This window comes from Octopus bimaculoides, chromosome 20 (assembly GCF_001194135.2).
Source record: "Octopus bimaculoides isolate UCB-OBI-ISO-001 chromosome 20, ASM119413v2, whole genome shotgun sequence".
NCBI lineage: Eukaryota > Metazoa > Mollusca > Cephalopoda > Octopoda > Octopodidae > Octopus > Octopus bimaculoides.
Genome location: NC_069000.1, coordinates 7,773,684 through 7,789,516, shown reverse-complemented (window position 1 = coordinate 7,789,516; position 15,833 = coordinate 7,773,684). Strand labels below are relative to the sequence as shown.

The 15,833-nt window shown below is 38.0% G+C and overlaps 1 protein-coding gene across 3 annotated transcripts in view; it reads left to right on the top strand.

Annotated features, from left to right (window-relative positions):
* The window catches only part of LOC106869848 (uncharacterized), a 204,614-nt gene that overhangs the window by 35,521 nt on the left and 153,260 nt on the right, over nucleotides 1–15,833 (top strand). For 2 of the 3 annotated variants that reach the window (XM_014915761.2, XM_052975037.1), the window contains exon 2: nucleotides 6,911–8,485. The exons of the other annotated variant lie outside the window; for it this stretch is intronic. In XM_014915761.2, coding sequence (XP_014771247.1) covers nucleotides 8,391–8,485 — 95 coding nt within the window. In that variant the 5' untranslated portion in view covers nucleotides 6,911–8,390. The remainder of the gene's footprint in view (nucleotides 1–6,910; nucleotides 8,486–15,833) is intronic. 3 annotated transcript variants of the gene reach the window in all.

Genomic DNA, 15,833 nt, shown 5'->3' with positions numbered 1-15,833 from the left:
CTAAATAGAATCAATAAAGAAGCTGAATGCTTCAAAAGAAGTAAAACAAAATGAATAAATAGAAATAAAAAAAAAACCCTAAAACGAACCAAACCAGAAACTAGACAGACAAGTGTAGCCATAATGGAGATTATTTTTAGAAAATCTCTCTCTCACATACACACATGTATATATACACACACACACACACACACACACACACACATAGAAATATATATATATATACACACACACACACACACACACACATATACATACACACATATGATATATATATATATATATATATGTATATATATATATATATAAGCTTCCAATTAAAGAAAAAGATGTAGTTGTAGCTTGTTTATATGGTTTGATCTAATTAGTAAAAGTAATGAGTATTCGAGACAGATTCATTGACAAATTCTGCCATTAGAGAATGTGTTGTTTCTCCAAAAGGAGAAAATCTGTTGAGAAATTAAAAATATTTGGTATTGTCACTTAGAAATGTGAAACATAGACCAAAAAGACATTATTTTAACCAAATGAAAACAGTTACATTTTTTAAATTCAGTTTTTGTCTGCTATGTTTTTTTTTTATTTGATGTGGTTCTCAGTGGTTGGTTTTTGTCTATATTAATGGTTTTATTGTTGTTAGAGTCAAGTAATTGTTTCATTTCATTTTTGTCTTTGAAACAATGAAAACATTCTAAACTTTATCACAACATTTGGTTTGTATACTTGGCTATTGTTTCTTGCTGACAACTGTTCTGTTGATGTGTGACATTGTAAAATTTAGTTGGAACAATTGGTTCCTTCCATGGAATTCATTTGCTTGAATTTGGAGATATTTAGGATTGATCTCAGAGACCATTATTTCTTCGTTGCCACTTACAGATTAGACTCTCTCAAAATTCATTTTATCTTCTTTGATCCTTTAGCATTTAAACCAGCCATATCAGGCCCAAATATTCTACCTGTTTTTTTTTTTGTCCAGACCAGATTCAGCCTCTCACATTTACCTTGCACAATATCATTCAAAGTATTAACAATCGAATCGTTGAAATCTTGAAACTACAAGATTCTGCACGATTAATTCAAAACAATGGAAATCAATAAGCTTTACAGTTGACACAGAGCAATCTGAATGCTAAAGAGTTAAATGAGACATTGTGGCATTTAGTAAAACAGAACCCTGGCTTACAATAAATACCATTATGATTTATATTCCACTACTTGGTGTGCTAGTGTTGCTAATACTACGTGTTTATGAGTAATTATTATCAAGATGACTCTACCAAAACACCAACCACCTGACCACATCACCACAACAATATTTTGTTGGAGGTGTTCTAATTTTATATTTAGTGGGTTGGTTTGACTTGGGGTATGATGAGTTAGCTTATATGCAGTGGAATGGGGGCCTCCAGCTGTGTTAAGCGATGTTTCTCAGGAACTGTGGATCTGTTCACTACATGTCATACGTCTGTTTAATTGTAGTTTGTATAGTGCATCAAGTACACTCATTAACGTGGTTGGTATTAGGAAGGGCATCCAACTGTAGAGACCAAACCGAAACAGACTCTGGAACTTGGTGTAGCCCCTGGTCTTATCAGCTCCTGTCAAACTGTCCAGCCCATGCCAGCATAGAAAATATGACTTAAATGATGATGATGGTCTGGAGTTACACCACAACATCCACTACCAACACCATCCATAGCATTCATTAGTACCAACACCACGAATAAATAAATGCGCGTGTGTGTGTTTCTAAAATTCACAGGATGCCATGAGAGAACTCTCCAGAGTTTTGTCAGAGGAGGAAGAGAAAATCATTTGCTTTGTTCTTAGTCCACAGTGTCTGGACATAACAGGTGAGGGGGGATGGCAGAGAGGTTGCTGTATAGGAATGTGAGGAAATCGGTTAGAGGAGGAGGGGAGAGAGAGAGAGTAGGAGGAGGGTTAAAGGAGTGGGAAGTTTAAAACAGGAAGGGAAGATAGTTTTTAAGAGAAAGTTGGGTGGTGTTGACCAGTTTCATGACTGAAACAAGAAGAATGTTAATAGCAATATTCACATTCATGGCAGTAAACACATCATCATCATCATCATCATCATCATCATCATCATCATCATCATCATCATCATCGTTTAACGTCCGCTTTCCATGCTAGCATGGGTTGGACGATTTGACTGAGGACTGGTGCAACCGGATGGCTACACCAGGCTCCATATAAACACATTTATTGATAATAGAACTGCAGATACATACACATATACACGGACAATGCAAGCAGTGGTATCCACTTGCCTGTTCTTATTTGCACTCATTCAAAATATTAAGACAGTGAGATGAAATAGAATTAAGGCAAAATAATTATGGAAGTATTTTTGATGGTGTCCAGAGATAAGCACAGGCTAGTGGGGTGGAGTTAGGAAGAAATGTTTGTTGGAGCCTAGGCTAGATGATGTTCGGAGTGTGATGTCCCATGGTGGATGGATATGCTGGATACTGAGATGGGATTGACTAGCTGTGTTGAAATGGTCACTCATGGGTTGGAGAATGTTATTAAAAAGTATTTATAAGAGCAATCACACACGCAACAGCCCTGTTTCACTAAAATATTGAAAGTACCAGAAAGCTTTCATCACTCTGATGTTGGCAGACATGCTGTTGAGAGTTTAGGGTGATTTGGTATTGGGATTTGGGCCAAGAGATTATTGGTGTAGGGACAGGTGTTGTGTATGTAAAAGTTAAAGACTCCTTTTGGTCACTAATGGCCATGGGGTTGCACCTAGAAAGTTCCTCTCCAAGGCACAAGTCTGGACAGGCTTGTTTATGGAAAGCCAGCAGTCGCCCATGCATACCAGTCTCTCCTCTCCGTGTCACTGTGTTTATCCAAGAGAAAGGCAAAGGCTGATACAACTTGGCACAGGTGACATCACAACTCATGTCTACAGCTGAGTGAACTGGAGCAACATGAAATAAAGTGTCTTGCTCAAGAATACAACTCACAGCCTGATTCATTTATATTTAGCATATTAGGAGTCCACTTTGGTGGTCATTCCTCTTAATTTTGTATGTATGTATGTATGTATGTATATATATATATATATATATATATATATATATATATATATATATATATATACACACACACACACACACACACACACACCTTCCGCCTTATTTTAATGTCTACTTTTCCATGTTTGCATGGGTGAGACAGAATTTGTTGCAGATTTTCTACAGCTAGATGCCCTTTCTGTCCTCAACCCTCACTTGTTTCCAAGCAAGGGAATATTTTCTTATACCTAAGCATATTTTTCATGAAAGACTGGAAATGACCGACACCACTTATACGACAGTGACACTCATTTACAACTATCACGTGAAATTAAGGCAAGGACAAACACACACACACACACATGCGTGCGTGTGCATATACGATGCGCTTCTTTCGGTTCCCATCTACCAAATCCACTCACAAGGCTTGGGTTGGCCTGGGGCTAAAGTAGAAGTGCCATGCAGTAGGACGGAACCGAAAACCATGTAATTTGGAAGCAAACTTCTTATCACACAGCCAAATTGGTTAGTGCAAGGGATGAAGCTTTCTAGATGCCATCTGTTGAGTGAGGTGACACCTACGTGGTGAGGACTGGTGCAGAGCTCTTTCTTTCTCTCCCTTTCTCTCTCTCCTCAACCGAGGACTTTGTCCTTAACATTTGAAACTCCTCTATCAGTGTCATACAAACTTTCCCAATAAATTCATGCTTTCCTGAAGCAACCTGCTATTGGACTGCCATGGATTCTAGTATTTGGCACAAAATATTGGAGTTCACATCTCGGCTGTGATGAAATGATTTAAACTCTCTCTCTCTCTCTCTCTCTTTATCATTGACATTTCACTGATATTTACAAGAAAATTTGATTCTTTCTCTAATGGTAGTGGTGGTAATGTGGTGTTGGTGTGATGGTAGTGGTGGAGGTAGTGTAAAAGGTGTGAGTGTGGTGGTGGTGGTGGTATGATGTGTGATGGCAGTTGTGTCTTGGTGTTGATGCAAGTGTTGTTAACTCTTGTTATTCATCACTTTTTTGTGTGCTTTAATACAGTCACATTACTAACTGTTACCATGGTAACAAATACAGCACTACTACTGGTACAGTCACATCAGTTTAGTGATGTGACTGTATCACATCACTAAACCTGCATGCTGGATGAAATGCTTAGCAGTATTTTGCCCGTCGCTATATTCTGAGTTCAAATTCTGCCGAGGTTGACTTTGCCTTTCATCCTTTTGGGGTCGATAAATTAAGTACCAGTGAAACACTGGGGTCGATGTAATCAACTAGTCCCCTCCCCACAAATCTGAGGCCTTGTGCCTCCAGTAGAAAGGATTATTAAAAAGCAATTTTGTTCCAATATGACATTTTCTCAACTACTTTTATTATCCAAATGTCTTCTTTCATTTCAAAATCAGTAATTAACGCTGCCATTAATGTTTCTTATCTCTGCCAATTGTTCCAACATTCCAACTGGAATAGATTAACACACATACACACACACACACACTGCAGCTTTTATTTGTTTGTCTCATTAGTAATGATAATAACAATAATTTTTGTCGTTGCTTTTACATGCTAATTTAATTAGCACAGATATTTCTCTTCAGGTTTGGTGACAACAAGTTCCCTCAAATTTCAATCTTTTGTAGGATTCTTGCAGAATGCAGGATGACACTTTTCTGTAAGTTGACAATGCACGTCTCAATTCCAATATCCTTCAGCCTTGTAGGCAGCAGTTTGGGTGTTGAGCTAAGTGCACCAATTACCTCAGAAACATTTCTCATCTTAGTCTTACACAATCTTTTCATCTCGCTGGTTTAGGACTGGGTTCTTCCTTGTTTCTTGGTATCCACTCTATCATCATATAGTTTTTCAAAGTCTATAGTACCATATTGTTTTTTTCCCCTTCATCCTCTATGATCTTCTTTGGTCTCCTTGCTTTATTAGTATGGTCAGTCTCTATAGAGAAATCCCATAAAATCTTGTAATTATTATTCTTCATCACAGCTTCTGACTTGTGTTCATACCACTTTATTGTCATTTTGAATCCTTACACTTAGCTAACATCTCAATGCACTCTTTTACTGACTCAGCCATGCTTGCATTTATATTCTTTTTGTGCTAGCTTACAGCACTCAGATGTTTAATACATTTGTCTCTTTTACCACGCCTTCTATGCTTATTATTATTATTATTATTATTATTATGGCAAGCTGGCAGAATTGTTAGCAAGCCAGGCAAAAATGCTTAGTAGCATTTCATCTGTGCTAGCTTACAGCACTCACTCTTAATTATGAAGCTAAAATTGGAAATTCAGGCATTTACAGCCTCCACCATTGTAGTCAAGTTGTTAGAAATGTTGCTTCACAATCATGAAGTCTAGGGTTCAATCCCATTGCAAAGCATTATGGGCAAGTGTCTTTGAGCACGGACCCAAATGACATTGGGTAAATGGAAACTGCATGGAAGCCTGTCAGACTGGACTATAGCTGGAATTCAAAGGCGTCGCACTAATTCTGGTTGGAGAATATATTAACGGAATACATATCTGGAATTCTCAGTCATTTAGGTGCTAGCTAGTTCCATGAGTAGGTAGTTTGGTTGATCAAAGCTGAAGAACTGCCATATAAAGCACAGTTGTGTGTGCGTGTGTGTGTATGTATTTAAAGGTGAAAAGCTAGTGTGTATAAATGTGTATATATGTACTAAAGATAGTGTGTTTGTGCATGTGTGTGTTCTATTTTAATTAAAGCAAAATAATTAATAATACTTCCTAATATCAGTTGACAAGGCCACAGAGTGTTGTGGAGAGGTGGGGGTATATTTAATTATATCATGATGTGATTGTTGATAATTATCAACCCCCTGGAAGGTTAAAAGGTGAAGTTGGCCTTGGCAAGAAATGAACTCTTGGTCATGGAAGAATGTAACTAAATACCAAAAGATATATTGTCTGGTGTTCTTACTGATTCTATCTGCCAATAATGTCTCTAATTAAAGCCACTATCAGAGTTGACTGAACTGATTCCAATCTTGAAATATTCCTGGTAACAAATGGACATGGCTTGCTGGTTGGAACCAGTTGAAGTGAGATGTATCAACATGAAGTATTTCTATAATGTTTTTTCTTGTCCTTGGATAACCTCCTGGATCCTGAGTCTGAGAGTTTGATTCCATTATATGGCATCTTGGGCAAGTGTCTTTGACCAATGCTTCAGGTTGACGGAGACTATTGACGTCCAGTTGATGAACTTATTGTGATTCAAAGCTCCAGCTTTGCAAACCACTTCATCGCATAGATTATGTTTGTGAGTTACATTAAGGTTACATGTCTGTGGAATACTCAGTCACTTACATGCAAATTCAAGTAGTTCCATTGATGTGGCAATTGGAATATGCTGTGTCAAAACCAACAACATCCATTTACCTGTATACTTTACATATACACACACATACACACCCAACATGCACACACAAACCTAACATGCACAAAAACCCAACACACATACACACTTGTATATATTTGCGTACACATACATATATATATATATATACATGTATATAAAGTAACCTCTGCATATATATGTGTGTGTGTGTCTAAGTAAAACAGAAAAGTGGGAACAGCATGGAAGTATGCTTAAAGACTATTTTCTTTTTCTTTAAACATACTTCCATGCTGTTTCTACTTTTACTTTTTACCTATAACCTTTGATTTGTATGAATTCTTAACCCCCTTTTCAACTATATATATCTGTATATAATATATATATATATATAATATATATATTATATTATATCATATATTATATGAATTATATGAAATGAAAAAAAAAAAAAATTTTATTTTATGATTTTAATTTCAGACCACTCAAGAAATTCAATTCCACAAAGTCGTTTCTCTCAAAATGTGGAATCATGGTTTACTTTTGCCGTTGCACTCTCTGATCTTATTGACCATCACCCAATGGGGCCATTCAATGACCATACCAGCCCATTACTACCACCATGACTGCAGGACTGTGCAGGAAATGTCCAGAAAAATTGACCGACCTATTAATATTTGAGTAACTCTCTGAACATCCACTTCTCAAAAGAAGTGATGTAAATACACAAAACTGATAGAACTGTGACTGGTATAGTTATGACTGGAATAGACATGTCATTACCTTGTTTATGACCACTGCAGAGTTATGATTCTATAAAGATATGTAACTGTGGTACAACTTAATTAGTATCAAGTGCCTCTCTCTGAATGATATCATTAATTCGTTCATCTGACATTACTTCACTCAGCTAATATCATTACTTCACTCGGCTGATATCATTGCTCCACTCGGCTGATATCATTGCTTCACTCGGCTGATATCATTGCTTCACTCGGCTGATATCATTGCTTCACTCGGCTGATATCATTGCTTCACTCGGCTGATATCATTGCTTAACTCGGCTGATATCATTGCTTCACTCGGCTGATATCATTGCTTCACTCGGCAAATATCATTGCTTCACTCGGCAGATATCATTGCTTCATTCAGCTAATATCACTGCTTCACTTGGCTGGCATAGCTTCTTCACTCCCTCAGCTGACTTTGAATGTTCCACTCACCAAAAGTTAGTTATCAGAGATTTCGTGTTGACATTATATTTATAAATATATGTGTGTGAAGAATATAGTGAGCAGCTGTGGGGGCTTTTATGTCTATGTATGTAAAAGTATGTATATGTATGTATATATGTATGTGTATGTACATTCCCATTTAGCTGAAAGATTAATTACTTACGAGGCAGCCAGCTGGAGTCAGTGAGTTTAATGTTGTTACAAAGTGAAACAACACCGAAACAATGTTTAAATATTGTCATTTCCTTTGTTGAATGTCACATGTTGGCTTTTACATTATAATAATAATAATGAGGCAAGGAGGCCTGTGTGGAGGAGGAGGAGGAGGCTTGTTTTATCACCAACCTTTCACATCGTCTGCACAATGATTCTTTAGCGCACTCACACAAAATAGCCACCCCTTTACTGGGGTTTACAAGCAACTATCATTTCTAGAAACTTCTTTCTCCACCCCCCACTTCCTTCATTTGGACAGGCATAATGAAGAGCGTTTAGAAATTTGTCACCTTCTTTGCTCAAGGAAAAACTGAAAGCCCTTTTAAGGTCACAGGTCACCCTTAAAAATACTGCGTAGTTTGGACCTAAGATTCTTCATCTGCTGCCAACTTGCTAAAAACAACTGTTCAACGTTACCAAACTGAAGGAAGAAGGAGTTTCTAGAAAACAGAACAACGAACAAATTCAAGTTTTGTCCAAGTTAGCTTTAGCCAAACAAATTAGTGAGAATGTTTGATGTCCAAAACATCTATGGTACCCCACAGATCACCCGTAAACAACAGCAATCACTGAGGCCACGTCGAATGACACTCATTGATCTCAGGTACATATACAGAATGTTTTGATTTAGCATGGAGACTAATCATTAACCCAGTCTTGCAGCCAGTGTACCACATGGTTAAAATTAACAATTGTTTTGACTGACTTTTATTATACGATCCCGTTAACCCTTTACTAATTGTGCCACGATTATGGAAACTGTTATTTCTTACTAACTATTATTGTTTGCCTGCATAAATCATCTTCATTCAGTTTTCATATTCATTTATTCCATAAATAATATTTTTTGATACAGAAAAGCAGACCTTGAACCAACGGTAACCATCATTTCATGCATTAAACATCTTGTTTCTATTTGTAATTTCCACTGCATATCATTCAAGCATGTTAGGTGATATCTTATCATATCACACAGCATGATAGGCAATATTTTGTGACCATATCACACAAATTGTTAGGTGATACCTTGTGACCATATCACACAACTTGTTAGGTGATATCTTGTGACCATATCACACAACTTGTTAGGTGATACCTTGTGACCATATCACACAACTTGTTAGGTGATATCTTGTGACCATATCACACAACTTGTTAGGTGATATCTTGTGACTATATTATGCACATTAGGTGATATCTTGTAACTATATCACACAGCATGTGAAGTGACATCATGTGATCATATCACACAGCATGTTTGATATTTTGTGACTACTGATTACCATCAACATTAATACTGACCATAGTTATTGTTATGATTATTATATGAACAAAGTTCTTCTAACTTGGTGACAATTAACACGTTAATACAATATTCATATTGTTCAGCTCCGTCTCTGAAAGAGGAGGGTTAGGCGGAAGCTGGTGCAATGGTTTACAACTTTACTGCTCAGTCGCATTAGCTGCAGTTTCAAACTTATTCCACTGCACCTTGAGCAAGTGTCAAATAAAAATACCTGCTGGTATTTATTTTGTGCAAGTTGAGTTGATGTGAGGTAAGTTAATATTTCCCCTTGATCTGAGATGTTTTTTCAGGGAAGATTGAACACAGCATGCATGACGGTGACACTTGTTTACGACTATCATGCAATGTCAAAGCAAGGAGGCAGTAACTAACACACACACCCATCCACCCACACACACATACATACCCATCCACCCATACTTACATACACACATACACACCCATACAGACATACACCTAAGATGAGCTTCTTTCAGTTTTTGCCTACCAAATCACAAGGCTTTGGTTGACCTGGGGCTATAGAAGAAGACACTTGCATAAGGTGTCATGCAGTGAAACAGAACTGAAAACCATGTGGTTGGGAAGCAAATTTCCTATCACACAGCCATACAAGCCCACACACACACACACACATCCTACACATACAAAATGTCCTACACACACACACACACATACAATGTTCTACACACGCACACCCACATAAATGTTTTACACACACACACACAATGTCCTACACACATAAAATGTCCCACACATGCACACATACCCACATAAATGACCTACACACACACACACACACACATCTAAAATGTCCTACTCACATGTATACAACCCTATATACAGGGTTCCCCTCTTATTAACCTACTTTACTCTAGTGGTATGTTACGGTAAGTAATCTGACACTGTTGATTGGACACACACACACATACATTCATACAATCACAAGTACATAATTATAGATATGCGCACACATGTGTATGCAGACATGCATCCACACACACACACACATACCTACACAGGCTTTAATGATATTGGAAAGTGATAGAAAGATAGTAATATCTTCGCCACCCTCACCCTGGCCTCCTACTGTTACACCCCCCCCTCCTACCCTCAGCCTACTCTCCCTTTATGTATTTTTCAACTGAATATTCCTGTCTTTTAGCTGTGTCTGGGGCCACCACCACCACAATTAATAATAACCCTTTCTGCTATAGGAACAAGGCCTGAAATTTTGGGGGAGGAGACTAGTCGATTACAACTGGTACTTAATCTATCGACCCCAAATGGATGAAAGGCAAAGTAAGCCTTGGTGGAATTTGAACTCAGAACATAAAGACAGGCGAAATGCCACAAAGCTAATTCATTTAAAAGCTAATCCATTGAAATCTTGTACACAAAATATTCTCAATTAGTTAAAATTTGTTTTAGTTTGAGGAAGAAAATAAAAGCCCAACGGTGATTGTTAGCAACTGTCAAAGGGAAGGGAGATAAGTAGGAGTTAACCGCGATGTAAATTTACTTGTTTAGAAGAAGAAATACATGGCTTTTGTTTTCAGGTGAAGGGGACAACTATATTCATGTTTCATTCTAGTAGACTCCCATCAGCAGAATCTAACCAAGCTTGGTAATCAGTTAACAAATATTTCTACATAAAACAGGAATTTTTGGTTGGTATAATTTACATAATTAAGTTAATGAACTATCTGCTTATAGGTGATGTATATTCACTTCTTCTGCTGATAATTCTTTTTGTCTAGGCAGATACTATATTCCAGCTCAGATAACCTAGATGCCAGTGGATATCAGATCATAAGGGAATGTTAATCTGTGATAGACTAACCTCATATCCAGGAGGAGGTTTAGCTCTCATCTTCATATTATGGCATATATTGTGAAGTGAACTGAGCTGATTGTAGAGTAGATTACAAGATCCTTACCTTCACTGCAAAATGTTCCCTTTTTTAGTGGAAAGCTGTATTAACCCTGCTTACCTTTAGAACATGAACAATTTAATTATATGAAATAGCTGCAGTTGTTGTTTAACCCCTGGTCAGTCCTGATCTATAATTAAAGATGTGCTAGCTGTGACCATCCCGCCTTTTCTGGGGGTATCTCCAACTACGTTATCTCATGTACCCTCACATTGTGTGATTCGCAGAAGATTTGGCTGTTATTTCTAACAGATTGAACTACCAAGATGAAGCTGGTTTGGAGCCAGCTCTTTGGGAAATAGAAAAGGGTTGACCTTTTTTATATTAGGGAGAAAAAAAAATGCTCCCTCTACCCACCATCTCCTTCAACATGTAGAGGTTAGACAGAGCTGGAGCTACCCTCCCCCCATCCCCACTATCTACACTAAGACAGTTAGGGTGGCTGTTTGTTCCCTCTCCCCGTTCTGATAGAGCATTGCGCTGTTTGGTATGTACCAAAGTAATTGATGTGGGTGTAGGGGGTGGACAGATAAGGCAAAAGGCACAGGGAAATTTACTTCCCCCCCCCCCACACACACACACATGCGGATATACATACATGTACACACACATACACACTTATTCAAAAAGTGAGGCTTCACTAGATAATCACTACTCCAAGTTTCCTATTTCCATATTTACTTCAACAATAATAAACTGAAGACTCACATTCAAATATATACTCTTGAACATGTATTGAATGCGTTTTTTCTTTCTCTCTCCCCTCCTTCCATTGTAAAATGGAACACACACTATTTGTGTGTGCGCTTGTATAGATGTGTGTGTATAGAGAGAGATGTGTACGTTCTGATAGTAATAGTCTTGGTGTGCTGTGTATGTATGTATCTATATGTTATGTATATTGAGTAATTACAGGGGTTACTTGAGATGGTTGGTTATTTGCAGTGGTGATGGTGGTGGTGGTGGTGGTGTTGCAATCTATTTTTGTCCGTTCCCCAGTGTAGTGACCAGATATGTTAAGTAGATTGCAGGAAGTATTTACAACTGTTTTGTCTGTGGCTGAAATAACTGAGAGCTGTGTTATTAGCCTCAGCACCCACCTGATAATGCAACCTCTGCGCAATGTCAAAGTGACCACACTTCATTGACCTCTGTCCAATGTTTACTTTTTAATCTCACTGGGTCAGTCTAACTTCACTATAGTTTTAATTTGTGTGGCAACTTTCTTGGGATGTTTACAGTGTCTAAAAGTGCAATATTCTACAAGGTTTTTAGCCAATTATTTGCTATGAAATTGTTCCGGGTGTTTGTTGATCCCCTGCCCTTTCTTTTTTTTTTTTTTTTTTTTTCGTGTTCCCAACTGCTTCAACTAGTCCTGTTCTTATTTTTAGTGTATCACATTCATTTAATCTCATTCTCAAATGACAATATTTGCTAATTTTTCTGAAGATTATCATTAATGATGTAAAATTAAGTGTTGGACATAACTACCATATTTAATGTCTGGCATAATAGTCATGTCAGCAATAGTTATAATTGTTGCTCTGGATGGCATGTATGTATGTGTGTATGTATATATACTCTTTTACTTGTTTCAGTCATTTGACTGCGGCCATGCTGGAGCACCGCCTTCAGTCGAGCAAATCGACCCTAGGACTTTGTAAGCCTAGTACTTATTCTATCAGTCTTTTGCCGAACTGCTAAGTTACAGGGACATAAACACACAAACATCGGTTGTCAAGTGATGGTGGGGGGAGAAACACAAACACACACATAAATATACATAGATATATATATATCATCATCATTTAACATCTGTTGTGGTTGGGTTGGACACTTTGACTGGGCTGGCACACTGGAAGGCTGCACCGGACTCCAGTCTCATTTGGTATGGTTTTCTATGGCTGGATGCCCTTCTTAACACCAACCACTCCAAGAGTGTAATGGGTGCTTCTACGTGCCATTTGCATGACACGGTGGTGCGTTCGCTTAATTTTCTGTTATAAATCTGATCCAATCTAGGGAGCGTTGGAGAATGTTAATTGACCCCAGAACTTGACTGGTACGTTATTTTATTGACTCTAAGGAAGACCAATCAGACTTTGGTGTGATTTTGTTTTACTCAGAACACAAAGGATCATATCTGAATAGTTGGAGGTTTTTATGTCTCCGGGGTCTTAATGACCTGCCGGCTGCTTCACTATGTTACGATCCCATGGTTTGCTCTCTCTCTCTCTCTCTCTCTCTCTCTCTCTCTCTCTCTCTATCTCCCCTCTCCCCCTGCCCCTCTCCCATAGATGGCCGACAGATAATGTAGTAGACACACATGTATGCACACACGGGGCGGGCGTACAGATAAGCTAAATAACACCACCATCACCATTCTCTCCCCTCCATCTTTATCATCACTATCACCGACAATGTCACCATCTCTACCAACCAATACCATCTTCACCACCACCATTACACTTCCACAATGACCACCACCATTCCCATCATACTATTACCACCATCACTTCTAGTCCTAATCTAATAGAAGTTTCCCAAATCTTCCACCAACCAAGTATTTGATAAGAAATCTTCACTTTTTTTTTTTAAAGTTATTTTTAATAGATGTGAATTAATTTTATAGTGTGAAGACTCCTTAATGTTTCCTTGGTAACTGTATATTTGGTCTGTCATTGGTCAGGATGTTCAGTTCTTCAGGTTTGATAATTTGGCGGAAGGTGTGCGTGTGTGGGTGGGGAGGAGAAGGCTCACACCTGATAACACAGGTTTAAGAATGAAGTGTTTAGTGGTAAGAGAGGGGCATGTGTGGAAGACATGCTTATCATGGACTCTATTGCCTTATCTCACACACACACACACTCTCTCTCTCTTTAATGTGCATGTATCCATGTTCTCATGCATACGTACACACACTCATATACACTCTCTTATGTGACACGTTCTTACTTGCATGCACATATGCATGCACAGATACTACATGCTCTTGCACACACAGTCTTACATACTCACAAATATATTCAAGAAACAAGAAGAAATCATTTACTCTGGGGTCGGGGACCTTGACTGTGAAGCAAAGAAGTTCACTTCACATTTGCAAGATTTCAGGTTCATTCTCACTGTGCGGCATCACTCGAGTGTTTTTCACTATGGCTTTGGCATGACCAATGCCTGGTGAGTGAAACTGGTTGACAAAAACTGTATTGCTCACTCATAGTGCAATGTGCGCATGCACACACACACACACACACACACACACTCGAAATAAAATTATTTATGAAACTAGTGAACATAAGTCTCCTTCTCAAAATGGGAGACAGCCACTTAGTCAGGACATGCTAGATATAAGGATTTTTGATATCAGCTCAAAACATTAATAATCATGGTTTCGAATTTTGCCACAAGGGCAGCAATTTTGGGGGAGGGGATGAGTTGATTACATTGATCCCCAGTGTTCAACTGGTACTTATTTTATTGACCCTGAAAGGATGAAAGGCAAAATTTGAACTCAACGTAGCGACAAGCAAAATACTGCTATGCATTTTGTCCAGTGCACTAACCAGTCTGCCAGTTCGCCCCCCTTGTTTCATATTTTGGCACAAGGCCAGCAATTTTACAGAAAGGGAGTTAGTTGATTACATCAACCCCAGTTTTTGCCCAGTGCTTTATTTTATTGACCCTAGGTAGATGAAAGGCCAAGTCAACCTCAGCAGTATTTGAACTGAGAATGTAATGAGCCAGAAGAAATGCTGCTAAGCATTCTGTCCAATGCACTAAGGGTCCTGACAGCTCACTACCTTGATAATAGTTCTTCCTATTATGGGTATAAGGACTGAAATTTATATGGAAGGGGCTAAGCGATTACTTTGCTCCCTCAGTGTTTCATAGGATCCTTATTTTATCAACCCCGAAAGGATGGAAGTTAGCCTCAGCAGTATTTGAACTTAACATAAATAATCAAAGAACTACTGCTATGCATTCTGTCTAACGTGCTGGGCTGGATTAAGCTCCATCAAGGCCCTAAGCACTTAAATGATTTTGGTTCCCCCATAAAAGATTATGTAATTCAAAATATAAGCAATAACAAGCCATAAGACAAATTTTTAATTTTCAAAATGAAACAAAACAGTAAAAGGGAAACAAATGTTTATTTTTGTACACTTCCACTTTATTTATATTTGAAAAGTTTCCTCCTACTTTTTTGAATCGCAAAATCTTTGATCAGATCCTCAAAATTCATCTTAGGTAACACATCTGCATCTATAGTTAGCGATAAAGGCATCCCAAATATTATTTTAGCAAGTTTAAAGTGATTTCTTTTGTGCTGTAAACCATTTACCATTTCTGTGGTGCCACCTCCTTCCCTTGATGCTCTAAGCACATGTTTATTTTACTTAATGGTTAATCCAGTGCTCCATGCTAATGGTTCTATCATAGTAATAACGATAGCAATGATAAGCGTTTCTACTATAGGCCGAAGGCCTGAAATTTTTGGCGGGAGTGTATAGTTTATCACATTGATCCCAGTGTTCAACTGGTGCTTATTTTATCAATCCTGAAAGGATGAAAGACAAAGTTGACCTCAGCAGTATTTGAATTCAGAATGTATAGAGTAAGAAGTGCTGCTAAACGTGCCCAATGTACTAATGATTCTGCCAGCTTACCGCCTTCATCATCATCATCATCATCATCGTTTAACGTCCGCTTTC